Source organism: Lucilia cuprina, chromosome 3 (genome assembly GCF_022045245.1).
Source record: "Lucilia cuprina isolate Lc7/37 chromosome 3, ASM2204524v1, whole genome shotgun sequence".
NCBI lineage: Eukaryota > Metazoa > Arthropoda > Insecta > Diptera > Calliphoridae > Lucilia > Lucilia cuprina.
This window is the reverse complement of record NC_060951.1, coordinates 47,368,531-47,392,173: the sequence shown is the minus strand read 5'-3', so window position 1 is coordinate 47,392,173 and position 23,643 is coordinate 47,368,531. Positions and strand designations below refer to the sequence as shown.

Below are 23,643 nucleotides of genomic sequence, written 5' to 3'. Positions count from 1 at the left end.
AAAAAAACTTTTGTTTCAGAAACTACGTTTTAATTGCATTGATTTGTTGTTGAACAAATGAAAAGAATAACAAAAGAACTGGTTCACACTGGGAAACTTTTGATTTTGTGTGTGAGAGAAAGAGATTGTTGATATTTCTTTCGCTCACACACAAAAATCAAAAGTTTCCAAAAAAAAGTTTCCCAGTGTGAACCAGGTCAAACAAAACAAGTTACCGAGTACGAGAAACTCCGTACCGCGAGAAAGATGAACGATATTCGATATAAGTTTTCTAGTGTAGACCGGCAAATATAAATGCAAACAAACTTTGGTGAAAGGGTAGAGATTAGAGTATTATTCAATTATTCGGGTTTTTGTCTTATTCGGTTTATTCGACAAATAATTATTTGGGGTTTCAAGATGGCCGGTTAATAATCGGATAATTCAAAATTATTCGGTTAATCGAATAAAAGGCAAATTAATGTATGTTGTTCTAATAATAATTTCTTTTTTACAATATTTTTCCAATAACGAACAAAATTATAATTTTCCACTTTAAATTCAATTCTATAATTTTTATCTCAAATATAAGAAATACTTTAGAAACACAACACTGTTTCTCAAAACTGGATGTAGAAAGTAAAGGCGATATCATTCTGCATGAACCCATTCTAAGAAGTAGGTAAGTTAGAACAACTTATTACAATGTTTCTGAAGTGTTATAAAAATCATCCAATAAATATTATTTATTATAAAGTAATTAAGAAATTAATACAGAAAGTAAATTTATTATAAAAATATTGAATTTTATATAAGATATGCAGTAATGTTATTGTTTAAAAATAAGTTTTTCTTAATCGGTTAATTGATATGAATTATTCGGTTTATTCGTTATTTGAAATTTGGCAATTTTCATTTATTCGATCGATTAATCGTCAAAAATTGATCGATTAACCGATTGACGCTTAATCGTTTGAATACCCTAGTAGAGAGTAAAAAAGTTAAAGTAATTGAAAGTTTATATAAAAAATACGTGGAGCGTACAGTACATGAACAGGAAAAACGGCTTATATCAGTTGAAAGTATTTAGAACTAAGAATTGTACATCCAAGATGGAATAAAATTAGTTCGAATTTAAATTTTTAAAACTACATTTGAAAAACTTTAAAAATTATTTTAAAAATTTTCTGGGATCCTGGGATTTAAAAAAAATTAATGTCTAATATATTTTAGTTTAGATCAATTTTTGCACACAATATTTTTATTTCAAATATTCTTCTTTATTAATATACGGGTACGGTAGGTAAGCAAATAAATTAATACTAAATATAATATTTTGTTTTAATTATATTAAATATTATTTAATATTTTGTGTGTATGTATGTAAAGAATATATATTTATGTATTCGCATTAATTGTTTGTTTTCTCATAATAAATATCGAAAAATATTTGATATTAATCAATATAAATTACAGATAAAGTAATAATATTATGGTTTTTCTTGTGATTATATATAACGTATAGAATATAGTAAATAAATAGGTATAGTATATTTAATATATTTTAAAACAGTAATAAGGAAGAGGGTAGTTAAGGTTTTCTTTTAATTGTTTTTAACATGCAATACGTGATTAGGGTTAATTTTATTAAAACAAATATATTGCATAAACTATTGCTTAAACGAGTAATTAGCAAAAAAAGCGGACTTAAAATAAATAATTTTAAACTTACAAAACAAATAAAAAAAATAAATTTTGACAAACTACTATACAATGAAACTTATGCAATTAAACATTCATTTAACAACCAATTTTTGATAATTAGAGTTCAAGAATAATATAAATAAACCATTTAACTTAGGGAACTTTATAAACAATATAAACATAATAAAATAAAAAAATATATATAACACTGTTGAAAAAATTTGGAGGCATTACTTGAGAAAAAACAAATTTATTGATCTAAATAATCCATGGTCTTTATAAATTTCACAACGGAACCAAATAAGGTCCAGTGGAATTGTTCTTCGCCATCAAGTTTTTCACCAATAAAACATGTTATATACTCAACAGTGGATAATAAATAAGGAGGATTAGCCTATAAACAAAATAAGATATTAGAAACTATATATGTATATATAGTTTTTAATTAAAGAAAAACTTACCATTATAACAACATAAATAAGAACGGGCAAAATATCATCAGCAGCAGGTGCTCGACCACTCGACATGTGCAATAAACTCATTATACTAGATATACATCTGAAATTTAAACACAGTCATGAATCAAATTCTTCATTTTTATTGAAATTTAAAATATTTACCGTATGACACATTGTAACTTTTCGCGAGGCGTTTTATAGGCAGAAATAAAAGTTAACTCTTGTTGAGCAAAACTCCAGGGAGCTTCAGAAAGATATATTTGAGGTATACATAAAGCTGGATGGGATGGTGTAATAACATTTTGTAGTTTTCGTATATGTTCAGATAAAACTCTGAAAATGATATAAAAATTAAAATAAATTGTTGCCTTGTGGTATCAGTACTGCTGCTCAACTTACGTATCTCTTGATAAATCGGCATCCTCATTGGGAAACATAACCTGCTGATACATACTCTGCAGCAATATTCTCTCCAAAGACATACGTGCTTCCACCGCCTGCCATTCGGGCATACCATTTAAAATACCTCCCACTGATAATAATTCCTCCATTAGACTTTCTATGAACTCTTCAATCAAATCGATTTTATCATCTGACACGGTCAGGCGTGCAAAATCTTCTTGGAATGCTGCAATTTTATCTTGTCTTTTTTCGAAAAACAAACGCATGCAGACAGCCATTAGATAACGATTACATGTTGAACTTTCACTTCTCAAACGAGATTCGTACTGTTCAATATTTTCCATAATCATGAGAAGATTTTGGCGATAACGCATTAAATACTGTAAATAACTTTGTCTTTTTTGTATGTCATTCTGAAGTTCTTCCATAAGCTGTGTATGCTGGTTAATTTCCAGTTGAGATATGCAACGTATAGCTTCGGACACATACGATATTTGTTGGAAATTTTGCAAATTTATAGCCTGAGCCAATTGTATTTGTAGATATGTTAAAAGGGGAGAAGTGTTGGTATGCTGCAACAAATAACACGTTAATATGCATTAGATAAAAAATATTTGTAAAAAAAACTAAAGCTTACAGTTGTATGACGAAAATCTCCCGAATGCAAATCAGTCTTGGACAATACAGTGCGTATTTTTTTCTTGATGATATTAAAAGCCAACATTTTGTCATGGATGGAAGTATGCTGGTTACCACTATAATATAAAGAGAGAATTTTTATTTAAAAATATCTATAAATAATTATAATTTAACTTACTTTTGTGGGCCATTTAAGTCTTTAGCTGCAACTCCCGCTGACAAGCCACCAACAGCCCCGCCACCATTACCTGTTGAAGAATTTGTCGCCTCACTTGATGTACTGACTTTGCGACGATATTTAGCCAAAATATCTTCACTGATATCGTAATAACCAGTACTACGTTCTTGAGCTGTTGCTGTTGAGCAACTTGGTATATTGGCACTTATTATGTCTAATGAAACCTCAGAGTTGTTGTTGGAAAATGAAACACTACGAGAACTTTGTGATATATCGTCACAATTAGTAGCCGTACTATGTCTAGACTTGTGGCCACGTCGATGTTTAAATATTCCCTGTTTTAGTTTATTGAATATACCAGAATTAGTTGTTAAATTATTGGAGGTGGTTGGACCATTGGCACGTAAGGGATCTTGCAGAAAACGCGATGAATTTCTATTTTGTCTAGCAGATGAAGATGTGGATGGACCATGAGCTTTATCGGCGGAAGCATCAAAACTTATACTTTTTGGTATGGCTCCCGTAGATTTTGTAGGTTTTTGGTTGCTGGAAGTAGCTGCTGTAGAGAAAACCATTATACCTGATGAAGAAGGGTTTTGATTGGTGGGTGTGCTGCGAGCTGGGTCACCATTGCCATTATTTTCAGTTGAATCATTTAAATTCAAATCAGAAGTTCTATTTGTTAAAAGTAATATCTCCTGTTCTTGTTGCTGTTGTTCCCTCTTATCGTCATCTGTTTGGGGGGAAATATTTGGCAATGCCGAAATTCTCTTGGGTACAGAATTCAACATTATTTCATGATTTTCATAATTTAAAGATTGATGCCTTCTTAGTGAAGGTGTCAAATTGGAACCACTTTCAGAACTTTCTCGTCCTCCCTTTAAAGCCATAATGCCATTTCGACGACCATCGACCCCGGAATTTCTTTGTAATGTAGATCTATCTCTTCGTTCTACTAAATCATCTTGAAATATATCCAGTACTGGTAGTTCAGGAGGTGCTATTGAAGGTGGTGTCAAATCTTTATCATCACAAAAATCAGAAAAATCTATAAGATCCTTTGACTCATTGCTGGCATTACTTTGATGACGTTTTTTGCGATTAGCTGCAAAAGGAGATGGTACTTTCGCCATAGCTCCTTGTTCTTCTAGATTTACACTTTGATTTGAAATACTGCTCTCAGCAGACGCTTGCCTCCGCATACGATGCGAGGAGGACGACGAAGCGCCGGCTTGTAAAAAATTGTACTTCTCTTTTTCACTTGTTATAGATTTGTAGTTCTGTTGAAATGTGTTTTCCAATTGATTGCTAGTTCTTACCGAACTTCTAGCTAATGAAGAACCATCTCGGTAGTGATGATGATAATGGTTGTTATTTGTAACTGAAGCAGAATTGTCATCATATGAATTGATGGCATCATAAAATGCTGAATCCTCTTGTGAACGATCGCTAGCATTACCACCACTGCTACCGCCACTACCATGAACATCATCAACACTACCAGAGGAGGGTGCTTTAGCTACGGGTAGTTTATGAACTCCTTGAGCATTAGATGATGGAGATCTAAAACTACGACTATTGCGAGCTGCTGAGTAATGAGCATTATTTGATGATGATCTTTGTTGACGATTTGTAGGTGCCGATATAGCTGCTGCCAATTGATTTCTTTCCCTTTCCGAAACAGTGCCTGAATCCAGTATATCAGATCTGGCTGTAATACTCACATTGTCATCTGTATCAACTTCATTTAATTTTTCCGAATCAGAGGCTAAGACATCAGTACTCCAATTAGATTCTGATCTCTGATCAGTAGCATCTAAATATCCGGTTCTCATGCCCCCGGCTCCTGAGAGCACATCGAAGTTGTTGTCACCCGGCAGTACTACAGCAGCTGGTATCAGGGGTGTTGAAAAATTTCTTTCGCGTTCGCGTTCTGTTGCATCAATAGTTTCAGAATCACTGGCCAAAACATCGGTGGACCAAGTGTCCGAAATTATGGAAACCGTTTCATCACCTTCAAACTTTTTAATTTCAAATTTACAAAACTTATCCTGGATATCAGAACGAGCTTTAGAAATTAGCTTTTGCATTTGCGGAGTTGGTAAAGCATTGTTAATAGATTCACCATCAGTCACCTGTGAGGATGGAGTATCCCTACCGCTGATATTTGGCGTACCTCTGCCCGAAACATTGGCCGATACCATATCCGACAAATTGTCATTTTCGGCATTTTCTTCCAACTCTAAAGAACTTGTTACTGAATGATTTGAAGGCACTTCACTAACAGCTTCTAAATTGTCAGAATTACCAATAGAAGCATCATCATGGGATAATGAAAACCTGGTAGTTTTATTATGCATGGGCCTTAGAATATCGGACATGCCATCGATACCATCAAAACCATTAACCACCGAGGACTTGTCTACCGTAGACTCTTGTTGATAATTTTCAGCATCTACTAGATCTCCATTGGATATATCCTGACCAATGCTATTCATTTTTAAAACCTCTTCCTCCGAAAGGGGTTGTAATTTTTGCTCTACTCCATTGTAAAGATTGAAAACTAAAACTGGTTCATTTTCAATTTCTGTAGCTAATGATCGTACTGGGGACGAATGGTGTGAACTATTGTGGGATGAAGAACTTTCCAAACCATTTAAATTTAATGCTATGTTACCATTGACAAGACCATTCAGTTCTTCGCTATTGTGATTACTGCCATTAGCATTTGAAAAACTCATACTTTTGGCTATTTTACTTTTAGTCGATTTGCTTAAATTTTTCAATGATTGCTTAGATTTCTCCTTGGCGGGACTCTCACTCTTGGAAGTGTTTTGATTGCCCTCTGCGGTAGTACCATTTACGGTGGAATTTTCTGGCAAATGCTTTAAAATTTTTCTCAACTTTTCCTTTTCTTCCTCTGAAATATCAAATTCATCTGTGGCCGTTAAAATTCTATAAAATTCAGTAAAATAATTTAATTCTCTTTGGGTAACCAACAAATGTGTCCTCTCAAAATCACTTTGTTGAGCCAATATAGCCACCACATCCTCACCAGATTGTGTGAGTAGCAATAAATCTATTAACTTGGTAACATTATTGGCTTCAAATTTGGCATATAGCTCGGAAAACTTTGCATCTATTTCATCATATTTTGCTAAAGCCAACATTTGTATTATCTGACCAATTTGTATAAGATTAAAACGCACTTGCTCCGAAATAGGAGCATCAATTATACCCATAACATCAGGACTAACAATGGCCGGACAAATGAAATGTGTAAAAACCATATCCGTAACAATTTCATTTATAACTTTATCGGAAAACTGATGAGCCTGTTTTAACTGATGACACATGGTTTGCACCAACCATCTCAGAGTGGACGGAAATAAAGACCAATTATAAAGTAAGTTATCTATGAATATATTGGCTAACTTATATAATTGATTAATGGTTTCGATGTGAAATTTATCAATATTCTCCTGATACGAAGATGAAGTTTCGGCACCAAATCTATTAAAAATAATAAAAAATTTTTAATAGTATCTAAATTTTTATGTAATTTCTAAATACCTTCTTGTTCTTTCTTTCGTTGTAAAACTTTGCACAACCTTTTGAGGATCCACATCTAACATGGTATCCGTTTCACTTAACACACTCATTATTGGTTGAAAAAGAGCAGCTGTTAAAAATATTTTTGCCGAAAACATAGATTCATTTAGACGATGATATATACGTGCAAAAGTCGATGTATTTGCTCTTAACAATCTGCGAGGATTATCACTAACAACAATTTGTATTTCTATTAATTCTCGTAAAAGCTTCAAAACCATTTCAACATCTTTTGTGTTAATGGCATTTCCAAATAGCCCTGTGCTAATGGTTTGTATAATGGAATTCATGTGAGCCGGTGTTACTTCGGCCAAATTATCACCAGTTGCTAAGGATAAGGCCAAGACATAAGGAGATCTGTAGAGATAATTGAAGAGATCCTCATATGCTATGGCATGCTGTGGCATGAAAATAGAATTCATTATTATGTTAAAGGAAATATTTTAAGAGATTTTATTTATTTTACCTCATAATCCAGCACTTTTTTTGCATCAACAAATTTAACATTTGCATAATTGTTAGCACGTCGACAGCACAATGAGGGACCCAAGTCAGGCCGTGAAACAATCAAATCATTTAGATTTCTTCTTTGTTGAGCACATATATAAGCCAACTAAAACATATACAAAGAAATATTTACATATAAATTAGCGATATAATGATATACACCATTTCGTCATTCATTATTACACCAATTCCAATTAAATTTTAAATATAATTTTCCGAAAAAAAACATTTCAAAATTAAATTTTTTAATTTACATATTAAGATACATTTGATACATACAGTAATATAATTCTGAAATATTTTTTTTTATTTTGCTTTAAAAAATTTCAAAATTTTCCATTAATGGTGGGGAATGGTGTAAATAATAATAATAATGCAAACTTTCAATACCAACCTTTGTTATTGATGCAGAATTCTCGGCTAAAGCTTCAGTTAATTGTGCAAAAGTTGTTTGTTCTTGCTGTATAAACAACTGTTCTTGTCGCAGAGTACGCGCCAAGTCCATAACCTCCAAAAGATTTCCTTCCGTATTCGATTCCATTGTGTGATAATGGCTTTGTGTTTTTTCTTTACGTTCAGTTTAATTTAGTTACTTTTTTATTTTCTTCTTAATATATGTATGAAGTGAATTGTTATTTGTTTTTTTTTCTCTCAGTTATTTTATTTCTCCGTTTAACAATTAAAATTTTACGAATCTGTTGTAAATGATAAATAAACAAAACACATATAAAAAATCTGATTATTATTTTGAATTGTAACAAAAAATATTGTATGTTCTTGAACTTGAGAAAGGGGTGTATTATGGTCGTTACTGAAAATACTATTATCGGACAAGCAAGAAACAAATAAGTATAAAAAGTAGATTAGAAGAACACTAAATAACTACAATTATGTATTATAATAATAAGAGAATTGTGCAAGGCGCTAACAAGTACTTGTGACGTACTATTTTGTAAATACGTATTTAAAGGGTTTTCATTTTTGATGTGTTGAATAACTGTTTTTTGATACAGCTTATATTTACTAGAAATTATTTTATAACAAGTATTGAGAATGAAATTTCTTGAATTCTCCACAGATTTTAATTTGGTGTCGATTTAGAGAAAACATTCGTTATCAATGTTTTCCGTATACTACTTATCCAAATAATACTTGATAGACTATATTTTGCGAATGCTATTTAAACACCCTTTACTATATTTACTTTAAACTTAAAACAATGTGGCACAGGTGACAGATTCTCATATTATTAAAACAGATTTTTCTATATTATTAAAATTAACTGTAAGAGGAAGTTATTCTTCTATAATATTTTGTTATAATAATATAGGCTGTTATTTTCTTTTCAAGGCTGTTATTTCCATTCTAAAACTTAAAAAAAATCCTTAGATAGCAAAGAGTTTACAAAATGTATTATATGCGAGAGTAATTTTGTAAATTTTTATTTTACTTCATCGACTTTTAAGTTTGTCGAGCATTCGTAACAGATATTCAGGAAATGACATTCAAATATGCCGGGCAAGGCAAGTCTACATTATAATCAAATATTTGGTGTATTATGCATATTTTAAGACTGTTTTCTTTGAAGCACAACAATAATTTTTTAAACTATCATAAAACTTTAGTATTTTATGACAATACGTGTGAATACCCTAAATAAGTTGTTTGTCGTATTTACACTTGAAAATGTCAACCAATTTGTATTTCACAGTACTGTTTGTTTTGAATATATAGTTAGGTACTACACCATTTCGAATTCAATATAATATATCTATATCTAGAAATCTAAAAGCAGATATTTTTAAAATTACAGCTATTCAGTTGAAAATTTGACGAACGTTTATAGAATAAAATTTTGCATGAAATTTTGTTTTATAAATTACATTGAATAAGGCCCTTAAAACATAAGAGACAAATAAAGAATTCTGTTAAAAATTTTCTTAAATTTTTAATTATAAATACATATTTTAACACAAAATTTAAATATAGTTTTAAGAATTAAAATGTTTATTCGCATTTAAAAATATATGTATGTATATAAAATATATATTTTACAAATTCAAATCATTACGAAAATACTGAAAACATATGATTAAAACTGCCTTAAGTACAATTGGTAATGGATGTAGCTCTGACTAAAAAGGTTACTTGTAAAGTTTTTTAAATTTATTTTTGTTTGCTTTAACTAGTTGTTGTTGCCGCCGCTGATTATGTATTTATTTAGCTAATTTATCATTACTAAACAAATAAAGAGTTAATGCTATAATGTGTGGTTTATTTTATTATATATTTTAATTACTAAAAATATATGTAAAGTATCGTTTGTTAAAATGTGTTGACTTAAAAAAGATGGAATGTAAGATTAGAATAAAAAGCTGTTTTACAAACTCTTTATGAATTAGAATAACTTATTTTTACAAAACAATATCCCTAAAATATATACATATATCGGAGAAGAAAATAAGAATTTTTTTTTGTATTTTATAAACAATCAGAGAAATTTGATATACTACAAAACAAAGAGAGTGTAAATTTAAGTATTCAAGCACTTGAGAATATTTAATAATGCATCATGTCACTCTTAATGATGTGAAATTATTTTAATTATTGCTATTAAATACGTATTATAATTTGTTTTTATTTTTGTGTATATAAATTTGAATTATTATACATAATATTTGTCTTATCAAGGTTCAAAAACCTCTATTACAGAAATGTATTTATATTTTGTATATAATATTATATAGGTATCTGTTGTGATGCTAAAATAATTGCTTATTTCAAATGTAAACAGTTAGCACTAGAAAACACAATTGTTATTTAGAAACAAATCTGTGTTATGTACTACTTTTCTATAGAAGTAAAGGTAATTTCATGCTTCGTGTAATGTTAGGAATTTTAGTATTTAAAAAAAAGTTATGACGAAATATATAAAAATATGAAAGGGCTTTTTAACTACTGAAAAAAGTTATAATGCTAACATGCGAAAACTTCTACAAAAATGTTTTATCAGTTGTAAAAACTATTTTTGATCTACTTCATAAGAAAATATTACAAAAATAAATAATATTTGTTACTTTAATTATTTTTTTTTAATTTGTGTTTTTTTACACTAAGTACCATAAAACATCAGTCATATTAAGATCTTTTATCTAATTTAAAATTTTTCTGAAACGTCAACTATTTTGGTGTGAGAAAATTTTCGTTTTTTTTTTTGTTTGTTTGTTTGTTTATTAAATATTTAGCTTAAACTCAATTAAGAATTATATTAAACGCTGCTGTATATATGTACAGAGCTTTTTAAGTTATTTAAAATACAATAAAATGACGTAAAACTTTACTCAAATGTAGTTTTTTTGTTATTAAAACTAATGAGCGTTATGCGTTCATCGTTCCACATCTCAAACCGTAATACAAATTAGTATTTATTTATTTGAATTTCTTTTTCGATCCTAAAAGACCTGACTCATACTTGACTCCACAACAATGAATTTCTCTCGTCAACATTAAAACTGTTAAACAAGATTTCAATAACAATTGCAAAAATAACTTGTTAATGACACCTTTTCATATTTGCTAATATGTATATTAAAAAGCTAAATAAATATTAAAAATATTTAAAACGAACATACACATAGTTCTGTTAACTTATTCAAATTGTGTATACCGGAAAGAATTGTTAGCTCCAAAAGCTGTAAGATATATTTTCTTAGACGTTAAAATAATGAAATTTTGCATAATTTATAATATTTTTACTTTAATAAAACAAGACATTGATTGCAGATAATATTAAAAAAAATAATAATAGAAACAAAGATATTATTTGGACGAACTTATGAAAACTATTTGTATAAAACTAAAAAATAACAATTTTAACGAAAATCATTGGAATAATTTAAAACTAAGTTATAATTATTCTAATTTCAAATTTTAGCATTCTCAGGGTAAATAAGTTAAAAACTAGAGTATTCAAACGATTAATCGTCGTTCAGTTAATCGATTAATTTTTGACGATTAATCGGTAGAATTAATGAAAATTGTCAAATTTCAAATAACGAATAAACCGAATAATTTCTATCAATTAACCGATTAAGAAAAACACACTATTCAGCAGTAAAAATACTATGTATTTTCTACAAAATTTAATATTTTTATAATAAATTTTCTTATTTTCTTAATTTCTTAATCAATTTTCTATATTATGAAAAAAATCTATGCGTACAGGAAACTGTGGATCATTAGTATTAACTCTGTGTACTCAGTTTTTCATAATCAGCTCTTATGCTCCTGTAAAAGGACTTTAATGTTAAAAAGACATCCAATTTAAAAAAATTTATATAAAAAAGTTGGTAATATTATTAATTTCAAATGAAGCTGAGTTCCTCTGCTTCGAAATAATATAATTTATTTCAAATTATCAAGATCATCAGGAAAGAATTGGAAATCTTAAAGAAAATTTGTCACAAAAAAGTAATTAAAAGTTTTTGAGTCAAAAATGAAACCTTTTTAAATTTAATTTCTTTTTCGTTTTTTCTCTAAGTGAGACAGGTAAATAATATAGATAGAATGTACAGATTCCCAACTTTCATTTAATACCAATACTAGAATTATAAAATACATATAATTATTTTAAATATTCGTTTGTAGTCCTTTAAACTTTGAAATCCTTTTATAAGGACATAAAAATCGGAGTACGCAATTCTATAAGTGGAATCTATTTTCACATGCTTATCAACTTTTCCATGTGTGAATGATTTTTTCAAAATTGTTACAGGGTGTATATGAAGAAAATTATTGTTAAAAGCAATAATAACATCAAGTTTCCTTTTATTCGAATAACCTAATAATTTTTAATTATCCGATCCGATTAACCGGCTAACGCAAAACCTTAAATAATTATTTGTCGAATAAACCGAGTAAGACAAAAACCCCAATAATTGAATGCCCTAATAAATACCGACTACTTCTAAATATTTAAGTGTTTTCATTTAATAAAACATTTTAAAAAAATGTATTTTACACTTATTTCAACACTGTAGATAAAACGTATTAACATTTACACCCCTTAATTAAATTGGAATTTTGCTGAAGTAATAAAAACGGGTTGTGAAAAAGTTTAGCAATAATTGACATTGTTTTGGAGTAGCAAATTTAAATACACTAAACTATTTAAGTAAAATTAGACACATTTGAAAGTAAATAAATTTAAATATAAATGAATGATGTGTAAAAGGTATTTACGTATTGCAGTCTGTTAAAGCGAATAATTTTTAAATTTTTAAATATGAAAAACAGATTACACAGGCCATCAAATACCTATATATCAAAGATGGGAAAGGTTACAACATAGGTTAAACATTTATTTTAATGTCAGCAAAACTAGAACTTAACTAGAATAAAAAAACTCATCAACAATATTGGAACATATTCAAAATTTTTTTCTTTAATTTGGATATGTTACACAAACTCAACAAAAAACTAAACTTACATACTGCGGTATATAGGGCGCAACGATTATTTAATAATGAAATACATAATGATAAAAAGAGAAGCAAAAATAAAAACAAACAAACACAATCAACCACTTAATAAAAAAACCCATGTACTATGTCCAAGTGTAAGTGTGTACGAATACAGAAATGATTTAAATCAAAGTGGGATGGATGGATGCATTTCCCGTCAATCACATTTGAGACACAGTCACAAGAGACAAAATTTAATTTATTTGTTAAATTGCAAATACACAATACTTTCAGCACATATTTTTAAATTTATTAGTAAAAAGTCCAAATTGTTTTTGTTTAAATCACTAAACAAACAACAATGAAAACACATTAATGCAATTATCTATGAGTTTGTGTGTCTTATTGACTGGCTGCCTGATGATACATAACACAGGAAAAGAAGAATAAAGAAAAATGTTAAATAGATTTCCAGGAATTTACAGAAAGTTAATTGTTTATTTTTTTATTTATTTTTTTTTTCAAGATTTAGAGATATTTTATTATTTGCAATAATTATATGTAAAATTTCACTTTTTATAATTAACTTTTTGTGTAAAATACATAGGGGAGCGCTAGCGCTCCATTGTCTACATTTTTGGTGTATATAAATTGTGTTTTTTTTTCTTAATTGCGTAGCACTTTTACGAGTTTTTTGTTATAACATTTTTTCTTTTATTTAATTTACGTACTTTTTAAATTTTATTTATTAATTTTTTTTATCGTAACACTTTTCGGGGTAATTTATTCACATTTTATAAAAAACTAAACTTGTTTTTAACTTTATTTTGCAATATTTTTAGAGATCTGTGGGATATAAACTGAGAGCAAAATATTTTTTCTTGTGTGACAGACAATGCAAAACGGAATGTCATAATTTGACAATTTAAAAGTAATGCCAAGTTTCAGAAAAATAACATGAAATTTATCGTTTAAATATCATTCCTATGCAATATTATAAAACAGCTGTGTTAAAAAAAGACGCGTTATCGTTGAATTAGTTTCTCTGGAGAAATTTTTAGAAAATATTAAAATTCTGCTTTAATAGATTAAAAACAAACTTAATTTGTTAAAAAAAAAAACTTTTTTAATATGCCCAAAGTAAGAAGATCTCGTAAGCCACCTCCAGATGGTTGGGAATTAATCGAACCTACTTTGGAAGAATTGGAACAGAAAATGCGTGAAGGTAGGTAAACAATTGTATAAAAAGCATATGCATTGTAAATAATTGTTGTGTATGTATTTTAGCCGAAACTGAACCACATGAAGGTAAACGTATTACGGAATCATTGTGGCCTATTTTCAAAATTCACCATCAAAAGTCTCGCTACATTTACGATTTATTCTATCGACGCAAGGCCATTAGTCGTGAATTGTATGATTATTGCCTTAAGGAGAAAATTGCCGATGCTAATCTCATTGCAAAATGGAAGAAATCTGGTTATGAAAATCTCTGCTGTCTACGCTGCATACAGACGAGAGATACAAATTTTGGTACAAACTGCATCTGCCGTGTGCCTAAATCGAAGTTGGAAGAAGGTCGCATTGTGGAATGTGTTCATTGTGGTTGTAGAGGTTGCTCTGGTTAAACAACAAATGTGAATTCAGTGACCAATAAAAGCTGTTTTTTAATAGTAGTCCGTAGCGCGTAGGCTATTTAGCATTTAGTTAATAAATTTTTCCACTATATCTTATTACTTATACAGAGATAAATAAAAGATAATTTTAAATAAAGTATGCAATTGAAATACAAACTAGTTGGGCAGCTATATTCGGTACAAGAATATATAGAAAGGTTCGTGAAAGTATATTTGTTTGCCCAACATATTAAGTAATGACTTATTTCATCAGGAACTAATATTCATGTCAAATTTTGTCCCATATGGCTGTTTATTCTGAAAAAAACTTGAATGAGAAAAAACTTATTGTTTTAAAGGATAGTTTCGGTACTTTGCTATATTTATGTATAGATTTTGTTGATGAAGAAGTGTCCTAACTTCTTAGAAATTTACATTGCAGAAATTAGAAACGGAATAAGAGTTTTTTTCATAAAAATAGCGCAATAGCAAGATGTTCATTAGTTTAAGAATCTTTTGCATTTTATAATAAATCTACTTTTCGAACTCTTCTTAATATAAACTTTTTTACTTTTTCCAACTTATTGACTTATTAATAAAGTTTACATTTTTCCTATAAGATAGGCGAATTCCGACTATTTTGAACAACAAGAACGATTGATCGAAAGTGAATTTATAGAACCCTACAGCAATTGGCCATGGCATAACATTGAATGTAAGTTTTTTTGCTCTCGACTGTAAATGTAAGTCTTACTTCACAATTGAGTTGGCAATACTAAAAACAATTGTTTATATTATCGAAATCTTACAAACTTATCGAAAAATGTCAAAAGCAAATTGTGACATCACTATTAAAAAAAAAAATAAAAGCGGCTGTAAACATTGAAATCGTAAAACATTATTTCAATTAGAAAAGCTAAAAAATAAATAAAAATACAATTATGAAACAACGATGTCGTTGTTGCTTGATAACAAATTCCAATGACTACTATGATATATTCGAACAACATGTATCGGGAACATCTTACGCTGAGAACATATGCTTTTTAGCTGAAGTACAAATAGACCAGGACGATGGCTTACCCCAAGTGATATGTTCCAATTGTTACAATGAAGTCCAGCGTATCTATGAGTTTAGCTTGAATGTACGTCTGGCCGATGAAAGGTTAAGGCAAGAATTGGAAGGCGCAAAAAAACAAATGGTTGTGGAAGAGGAGGAGGAACAAATGGAAAATGTTCAGGTTCTAGAAAATGAATATTTTTCTTCTGTTGATGAGAATGGTATGCAGGTGTGCGTTATGGAAGAAATATTGGAGCAAGAAAATGAACACGATAATGAGCTTATAGTGGAGGTGTGTAATAATTTGTTTTTTTTTTGTTTATGTGTAAAATGATTTTATTAAATATGTAATTTATGTAGGAAATTAATGATGTGGATGAAATACATATGGTGGAAGAAATATTAGAATCAAAAGAACAGGAAACAGTTGATGAACATGAACATACTTACCAGCAAAAGGAAAACTTATTAGTGGGTCTAGCTCAAGTTGCTGCCACTCAGGAAAATGTTAATATTACTGATAGTCAATGTTCGCCTAACGACACCTTTTATCCGTCAGATGAAAATGATGAAGACTATCTAATAGAATATGAACCAAATGAAGAAAATAATTTTGTACCTATGAAATGGAAATGTGGGGAATGTAAAGTCATTTTACGAGGCGATGTATCTTATGAGGGTCATATGAATATACACCGACAAATACGGCCACACAAGTGCAACGAATGCCAGTCGGAGTACAGATGTCGTACTGCCCTTAAACGGCATAAAGAACTTAAACACTCGTTGCCCTTGAAAAATGACAGTGCCGCTAAAACAACTCAGCTATGTCCATTGTGTAATAAAGAATTTTATGCGAAAATTATTTTTCATCTACATCAAGCCATTGTCCATGATGAGGGTGACAAATGTCCTTTGCAATGTAATCGCACAGATATCGGAAATTTAAGGGAGCATTTAGAGAGTATACACGAAAAGGAATTAAACTTAGCTGGATATAACGAAATCACCCACCACATATTACAATGCTTTAGATGTTGTCAAACTTTTGAAGAACTGGCTGAGTTAGAGAGTCATGCCAATTTGTGCCGTAATATGCAGAAATCATTGCATTTTCAAGATGAAAATTCAATGACAGAAAATAAGAATAATATGAAAATTGTTAAAGTTGAAGAATATTCTGATATTTCGGTACAATGTAATATTTGTCGCAAGAAATTACTTAAGAAAAACTTGAACAAGCATATGGAACTGCATAAACGAAAGGAGGAAGAAAACAAAGTTCTGAATGATACGAAACCATATCTTTGTGCCTTTTGTCGTAAGTATTTTAGAAGTTATTTCGGTTTAAGAACAAAATTAGTACTAGTGTAAATTTCGCCTAATCAGAGTCGTGTTTTTGGTAAAATCATCATTCAAGTTTATATTAGTTCATACCAAATATTTTTGATATTTTATTCTATTTTCGAAAAATATCGATAAATTTTAATAATTTTTTATTTATGAAATTATAAATTTTTGATGTTTAAAAAAAATATTGAATCAATTTAAAATTTTTTGGAAATTTTCGTTAAATTAATAATTTTTATAAATTTGATAAACTTCTGTTTGTTTTCGAAAATTTTCAAAATATTTTTTTTTGTAGAAAATTTTCAAAATATTTTTTTTAATTTTTTCATCAGTTTCTTTTTAGAAAATGTTCGAACCACGTTTTTTGTTTTAGAAAAATTTATTTATAAAAATTTTTGAAGTGTTGTAAATTTCAGAAATTTTTTTTCCAATTTTAGATTTGGATTTTTTTTCCAATTTTTTTTGGATTTTCTATTTTAGAAAATTTTCGATAATTTGTTATTTATGTTTATTAAATATTTTTAAATAGTTCTTTATAGAAAAGTTTTGATAAATTTGATAAGTTGTATTTATATAAAATTTTTTGTTAAATTTTTAATTTATAGAAACTTTTTGAAAAATCCATTTTTTAGAAAATTTTCTTAAAAGTTTTCCGAACATAATTTTCTAATACTTTCTCAAATTTTCGATTCCTTCTCATTCTATTTAGTTTTGATATATTCTTTCGAAACATTATTCTTTTAATTTTATAAATTTTTTGATAAATTCCCGATTTATAGAAATTTTTCGAAAATTCTCTATGTATAGAGAAATTGCGTACTTTGAAATCGTTAAATTTCAAATCATAGATATTGGCCTAGTCTATTGCCATCAAATCTTTTGAAATCTGTACAAAGTACTTTATTAAAAAGTTAAAAGTGAAAGTTTTTTTTAACATAATGCAATTGTTTTAAAATATATGAAATATATGTTAACAAAAGACGAAATAAAAGAATTATCTAATGTATAAATACCACTTCATCACACATAGCACGCGATTTTAAAAGTTCAAAATATTTACATCAGCACGAAAAAGCCCACCATGCCGAAAGCGCGGATGTAATATACGTCTGCGCTGATTGTGAGCGTCAATATGCTACACAATATCTACTGGAAACACACCGTAAACAGGCGCACAAAGAACGTGATAATGTCTGCAATATTTGCGGTAATGCCTTCAAATTAAGAAATCAACTAGTTAATCACATGAAACTTCATTTGGAAAAGAATATACCTTGCCCGCATTGTGATAAAAAATATGCTCGGCAATTTGATTTAAATGTACACCTAAGATCACATACCGGTGAACAACCGTACGCCTGTCATTTGTGTGACAAACGTTTTGCCATTAAAGTGCGTCTCACTTATCATCTGCAGAAACACTATGGCATTAAGCATTATTGTAAGGAATGTGGTGCTGAGTTTAATTCGAAACAAAAATTAAAAGCTCACTCGTTTAAACACACCGGTATGCCGTATCGTTGTCAGCTGTGTGATGATCATGGATTTGCTACCCGCAATACGTAAGTACTTTTCACTTCTTTGTTTTATTTTAAAAGAAAACTAAATTTTAAAACTTTTTTTAGTTTTAAACGTCATTTGACCCGTGTTCATCATGCCTCTATATCAGAGGAAGCTCTTAATGAAATGTTTCAGAAAAACACTGGTAAAACTGTTAATATTAAACAAATCGATGAGCAAAATCTTGTGGTGAGCGCCAGTGATGAAGACAACCAAGATGTGATCGAAGTCCTGGGAAAATAGGCCTCTTTTTAGAATTATTATAACAATAACTTTATTTAAAATTTTATTTAAATAATAAATTTATTAAAAATTGTATTTTAATTATAAATTAAGTAATAATTTATAAAAATACTGTAATTATAATTAAATATGTATATTTAAATAAAAAACAAAAAACGTGAAATTATTAAGAATTTATTTGTCTTTAAGATTTCTGAAAGCGTTTGGTTTATACAAAATTAAATTATCTTTTTGTTTCCCAGTGTATGCATTTGAAACTAAAGATGATTTTGAAGAACATTGTTCAACAGAATGCAAATCAATCCTCAACAACTGCCCTCAATCGCAAGAAGACTTCAATCTATCCATCATACATCCACAGGATAATGAAATATCCTGTTTTCATTCGCAAGAAAACTTTGAACAACCCAACAAAAATTCACAGGATAGTGAAAAGAATGTTGATTCGCAAGAAAAATCTAAACAATCCACCAAAAATTCACAGAATAATAAAAAGAATGTTCATTCACAAAAAAACAGTAATCAACCTACAAAAGATTCACGGGATAGTGGAAAAAATGTTCATTCACAAGAAAACTTGAATCAACCCACTACACATTCACAGGATAGTGAAAAAATAGTTCATTCGAAAAAATCTAATTGCATTTGTTATGAATGTGGTAATACGTTCAGTGGTCGTGTGCAACTATCCGCTCACAAAAGATTACATAAAGAACGACCCTTCAAATGTGATCAATGTGATAAGGCCTATCCCCGTCAAGTAGAACTTGTTATACATATGCGCAGCCATACAGGAGAACAGCCCTATGCCTGTCATTTATGTGACAAACGTTTCGCCATTAAGGTTAGACTAACTTATCACTTGCAAAAACATCAGGGTATTACGCATGCTTGCAGCTATTGTTCGGCGGTTTATGATAATCGAAATAAGCTTAAAGCTCATCTATTCAAACATACAGGGATGCCTTATAAGTGTGAATACTGCCCGGAACTGGGTTTTGATAGGAGAATAAGGTAAGTATGTGTAAGAAGGAATTGTTATGAATAATTATATTGAAAAGAAATTTCTATTAAAGGTTTGCTAATCATATGATACGAGTCCATCAGAAGTTTCTTACCCATGAAGAATTAGCAGACATTTTTGCTAAAAATACGGGAAAAACTGTGCACTTTAAGAATCCAGTAAGCTGAGGGGGCAGTTTTCTGTAATAAAGTTTGGTTACAAAAAACAAAATTAATAGTTACAAAACAAATTAAATTGTACTGATAAATTTCGATAAATTTTATATTTTTGAAAATGTTATATTAATTTTAAAATAACTCATAAAAAATTCTTTTTAAAGAATATATAATATATAAAGAAAATTTTCAATACATTTTGTGATTTTAGAAAATGCCAAAAAATGTTCTATTTTTTCAAATTTTGACAAATTTTCTATTTATAAAAAAAAGACTTTATACATAAACAAATCTTTTTTATAAATAATTTTTTTTTAATTGAAATTTTTTTAAAATATACCCTTTTTGTAGAAAATATTCTAAAAATTTTTCATAAAAACAAATACATAAAATATTAAAATTAAATTTATATTTTTTAACATTCAACAAAACACAATTCTACATAATTTTCTATCTGAGCGACATCTATATGTCAAAACATTTACTCGTGTTATCATTCTACCCGTACAATGTCTAACAACAGGAAAAAGAAGAAGCAGCATTGCACATATTTTGAGAAATTTTGTTTTGAAAGTGACACGAAGACAATTATTATTTTGTGTTTTATAAAATTGCTGAGAAATTTAAAAGAAAAATGTCCGCAATTGAACAATTACAAGCAAAAATTGCTGAATTAAAACAAGAGCTAGAACAGCAGCGTCATGAAAGTCAGGCAGCTAGACAACGCATTGAAAAAATGTCTGCAGAAGTTGTAGACTCAAATCCCTACAGTCGCCTAATGGCCCTACAGCGTATGGGAATTGTTAAGGAATATGAACGTATACGTGACAAGGCGGTGGCTGTAGTAGGTGTTGGAGGTGTGGGCAGTGTGACCGCCGATATGTTGACACGTTGTGGTATAGGCAAATTGATTTTGTTTGACTACGACAAAGTTGAGTTGGCCAATATGAATCGTTTGTTCTTTACACCCGATCAAGCGGGTCTGTCGAAGGTAGAAGCAGCCGCGAAAACATTAACATTCATCAATCCCGATGTAACGATAGAAACACATAATTATAATATTACCACTGTGGAATCATTTGATAAATTTTTGGATACCATTGCGCATGGTGGTCTGCAAAAGGGACAACCTGTCGATTTGGTTTTAAGTTGTGTAGATAATTTTGAGGCTCGTATGGCGATAAATACAGCATGTAATGAATTGGCTTTAAATTGGTTTGAATCCGGTGTTTCCGAAAATGCAGTATCGGGACATATACAATTTATCAGACCAGGAGAGACAGCCTGTTTTGCCTGTGCTCCCCCTCTGGTGGTGGCGGAGAATATCGATGAACGTACCTTAAAGAGAGAAGGTGTATGTGCGGCTTCTTTACCCACCACCATGGGAATTACGGCTGGCATGTTGGTGCAAAATACTTTAAAATATCTTCTAAATTTTGGTGAAGTGTCCGATTATTTAGGCTACAATGCCATGAATGATTTCTTCCCTAAAATGACTCTAAAACCCAATACACAATGTGATGATCGCCATTGCCAGGCTAGACAAAAAGAATTTCAAGCTAAACCTAAAGCCGCTGTTGTGGAGGAACAAGTAGAAGATGAACAACCTTTACATGATGATAATGAATGGGGTATTGAGTTGGTGGATGATTCGCAGCCTCAAGAAGCAGCTGTAAAATCGGACGATGCATCTGTTAGTACAGGTTTGCGTTTGGCTTATGAAGCTCCCGATAAGGAAGTGACCAGTGATTCAAATACCGTTTCCGCAGCTGCCGATGTGAACTTAGATGATTTAATGGCTCAAATGAAATCCATGTGAGAGTGTGTCATACGTACAAACAGTTTGTTATTCCAATTTGTGTTTATTTTTTATTGCAATTTGAAATTTTTTTATTCCATATTGTAAAGTTTTTTTTTGTTTTGTATTTATTTTTGTGCAATTATAAGTATTTTTGTGGCTTTTTAAAAAAATTAAAATAAAAATAAAATTAAAAACATTAAAATAAAAATATATCAATATGAATTTTTTAAAGAAATATTTAAGAAAATTTGATTAAAACCTAAAAACTTAATTCCATCTAAATTCCATGTATGTTTTAGCTTATTTACTTTAATTTAATATAAATTATTTACATTTAAACAATTTTGTAATAATTTTTTTTCATTAAATCTACATCCTTTGCAAATATTTTTAAATACGACTTTTAAATTCAATTTTACTGTTAGATTTCCTCTGACAGGTCTTCTCATCTCAATAACATCCTCAAATACAACTCTGTTTCTTATAAGATTTGCCATCTCTAATATTTAGTTAATTGTCAATTGTCAAATAGTTAAAACGCGACTGGGAGGACGCTCCGAACTTTCATTGAAAAATTTGGTAAACAAGAAGTGTAGTGTTATAAAAATATGTTAAAAATAAAGCTTAATTTCTAAATAATATCTATATTGTGAAAGAATGTGAAATTTTAATAGTTAAATAGTGAAAAACTTCGTCACAACTAACTAACGGGACTTTGTGTTAATTGTATGTGTGTGTGTCCTGTCATTTTCTTAATGTTATGTTAGCGATGTGTTTTTGTACACACTGTCTTATCTTTTCAAAAGTCGCTAGAAAAGGGTAATAGTGTTCACAGAAATTTAAAATTGATAACAAAGTGCTAAATATAATCGAAAGGAACTAAGTGTCGGTAAATGTGTTATTAGAAAACGGAAATTAGTGAAAGTACAACTTTTCTGAGTTGAATTTTGAAAATGTCGGTAAATTGATAATTAGGATATGGATATAAGCATTAGTAGCTGTATTACTGTATAATTTGATTCACACTAATGAAACTTAAAGCGCTGTTTTAATGGTAAGTCTTTTTTGTTATTTCTTTACATACTTTAATTATCATAACATTATGCTTTTACAATCATCATCATATTTATTGAAGAATAGAGTTTGTTCTGAAGTTTATATTTAAATAAAATTTTATTGTTTTACTTTCTGGAGCATTTTTGGACAACCAAATGGATACTATGGTCTAGTATATCGAGTAGAACACGTTAGTTTTATGCAATTTTTATCATGATAATGAACTAAAACATTTGCCAATGTTGATGTAGGAGCAGTTATCGGGTAATAGGATTCAGTTTTGTTAATTACCCATCGAAATCTTTAGAGAAGCTGTTAGGAGTTTTGAAACGCAATGTCCCAAATAAAAATATAAGTCTTTGTATACATTGCAAAATAAATATTGCTTAGGTTTCGAAAAATATTATATTCCGCTTATTCAGAAAAAAAATTTATTTTATAAACGGTTTATAAAATAGATTTTGCATGGAAATTTTGTTTTATAAACCATTGATAATAGAGATAATAGAGTGTAAATAAAAATAAATCGAAATTTGTCCAAGATTAGTATCGACTATTATAGAGTAATAGAGACTAGAAGTTACCAGTAATAGTTTTCTCCACTTTAGGAGTCCTCGATAATTGAAGTTGATAATAGTGGATAAAAATCAAAAAATAAAACTATTTATCGGTTTTAGTCTTAACTAAACATACAGAGCTGTAAATAAATCAATCATTTTTGATTTTAATTCGAATAGGTCAAGTTTGGAATTAACTTCTTTGACAATTAATAAATTCTTTTGGCAACTCATTTTTGATTTCATTCATTTGAATAGCAATTCCTAATTTATTTGAATT

The 23,643-nt window shown here is 29.3% G+C and overlaps 4 protein-coding genes across 5 annotated transcripts; 3 read left to right on the top strand and 1 right to left on the bottom strand.

The window, feature by feature from the left end:
- Positions 1 to 1,570: 1,570 nt before the first annotated feature.
- LOC111686755 (receptor-mediated endocytosis protein 6 homolog) lies at positions 1,571 to 8,174 on the bottom strand. Its single transcript, XM_023449138.2, has 9 exons — positions 7,874 to 8,174; positions 7,439 to 7,585; positions 6,934 to 7,370; positions 3,361 to 6,873; positions 3,181 to 3,298; positions 2,541 to 3,115; positions 2,304 to 2,474; positions 2,145 to 2,241; positions 1,571 to 2,077 (listed from the first exon to the last, which is right to left on the bottom strand). The coding sequence occupies exons 1-9, from the start codon at positions 8,018 to 8,020 to the stop codon at positions 1,934 to 1,936; spliced, it is 5,349 nt and encodes a 1,782-aa protein (XP_023304906.2). The 5' UTR covers positions 8,021 to 8,174; the 3' UTR covers positions 1,571 to 1,933.
- Positions 8,175 to 13,675: 5,501 nt separating this feature from the next.
- LOC111686811 (protein BUD31 homolog) lies at positions 13,676 to 14,717 on the top strand. The gene is made up of 3 exons (XM_023449192.2): positions 13,676 to 13,719; positions 13,784 to 14,166; positions 14,229 to 14,717. Exons 2-3 carry the CDS (start codon positions 14,073 to 14,075, stop codon positions 14,567 to 14,569), a joined length of 435 nt encoding a protein of 144 aa, XP_023304960.1. The 5' UTR covers positions 13,676 to 13,719; positions 13,784 to 14,072; the 3' UTR covers positions 14,570 to 14,717.
- Positions 14,718 to 15,407: 690 nt separating this feature from the next.
- Positions 15,408 to 20,108, top strand: LOC111686858 (zinc finger protein 157-like). 2 transcript variants are annotated; one of them, XM_046947700.1, is made up of 4 exons: positions 15,408 to 15,909; positions 15,978 to 16,938; positions 19,013 to 19,784; positions 19,847 to 20,108. In XM_046947700.1, exons 1-4 carry the CDS (start codon positions 15,499 to 15,501, stop codon positions 19,959 to 19,961), a joined length of 2,259 nt encoding a protein of 752 aa, XP_046803656.1. In that variant the 5' UTR covers positions 15,408 to 15,498; the 3' UTR covers positions 19,962 to 20,108. The 2 variants fall into 2 exon arrangements, with proteins under 2 accessions (XP_046803656.1, XP_023305023.2); XM_023449255.2 differs by lacking the exons at positions 19,013 to 19,784; positions 19,847 to 20,108 and adding exons at positions 17,998 to 18,529; positions 18,593 to 18,902.
- Positions 20,109 to 20,473: 365 nt separating this feature from the next.
- On the top strand, positions 20,474 to 22,143 carry LOC111686729 (ubiquitin-like modifier-activating enzyme 5). The gene has a single exon (XM_023449112.2). The coding sequence runs from the start codon at positions 20,584 to 20,586 to the stop codon at positions 21,766 to 21,768; it is 1,185 nt and encodes a 394-aa protein (XP_023304880.2). The 5' UTR covers positions 20,474 to 20,583; the 3' UTR covers positions 21,769 to 22,143.
- Positions 22,144 to 23,643: the final 1,500 nt, after the last annotated feature.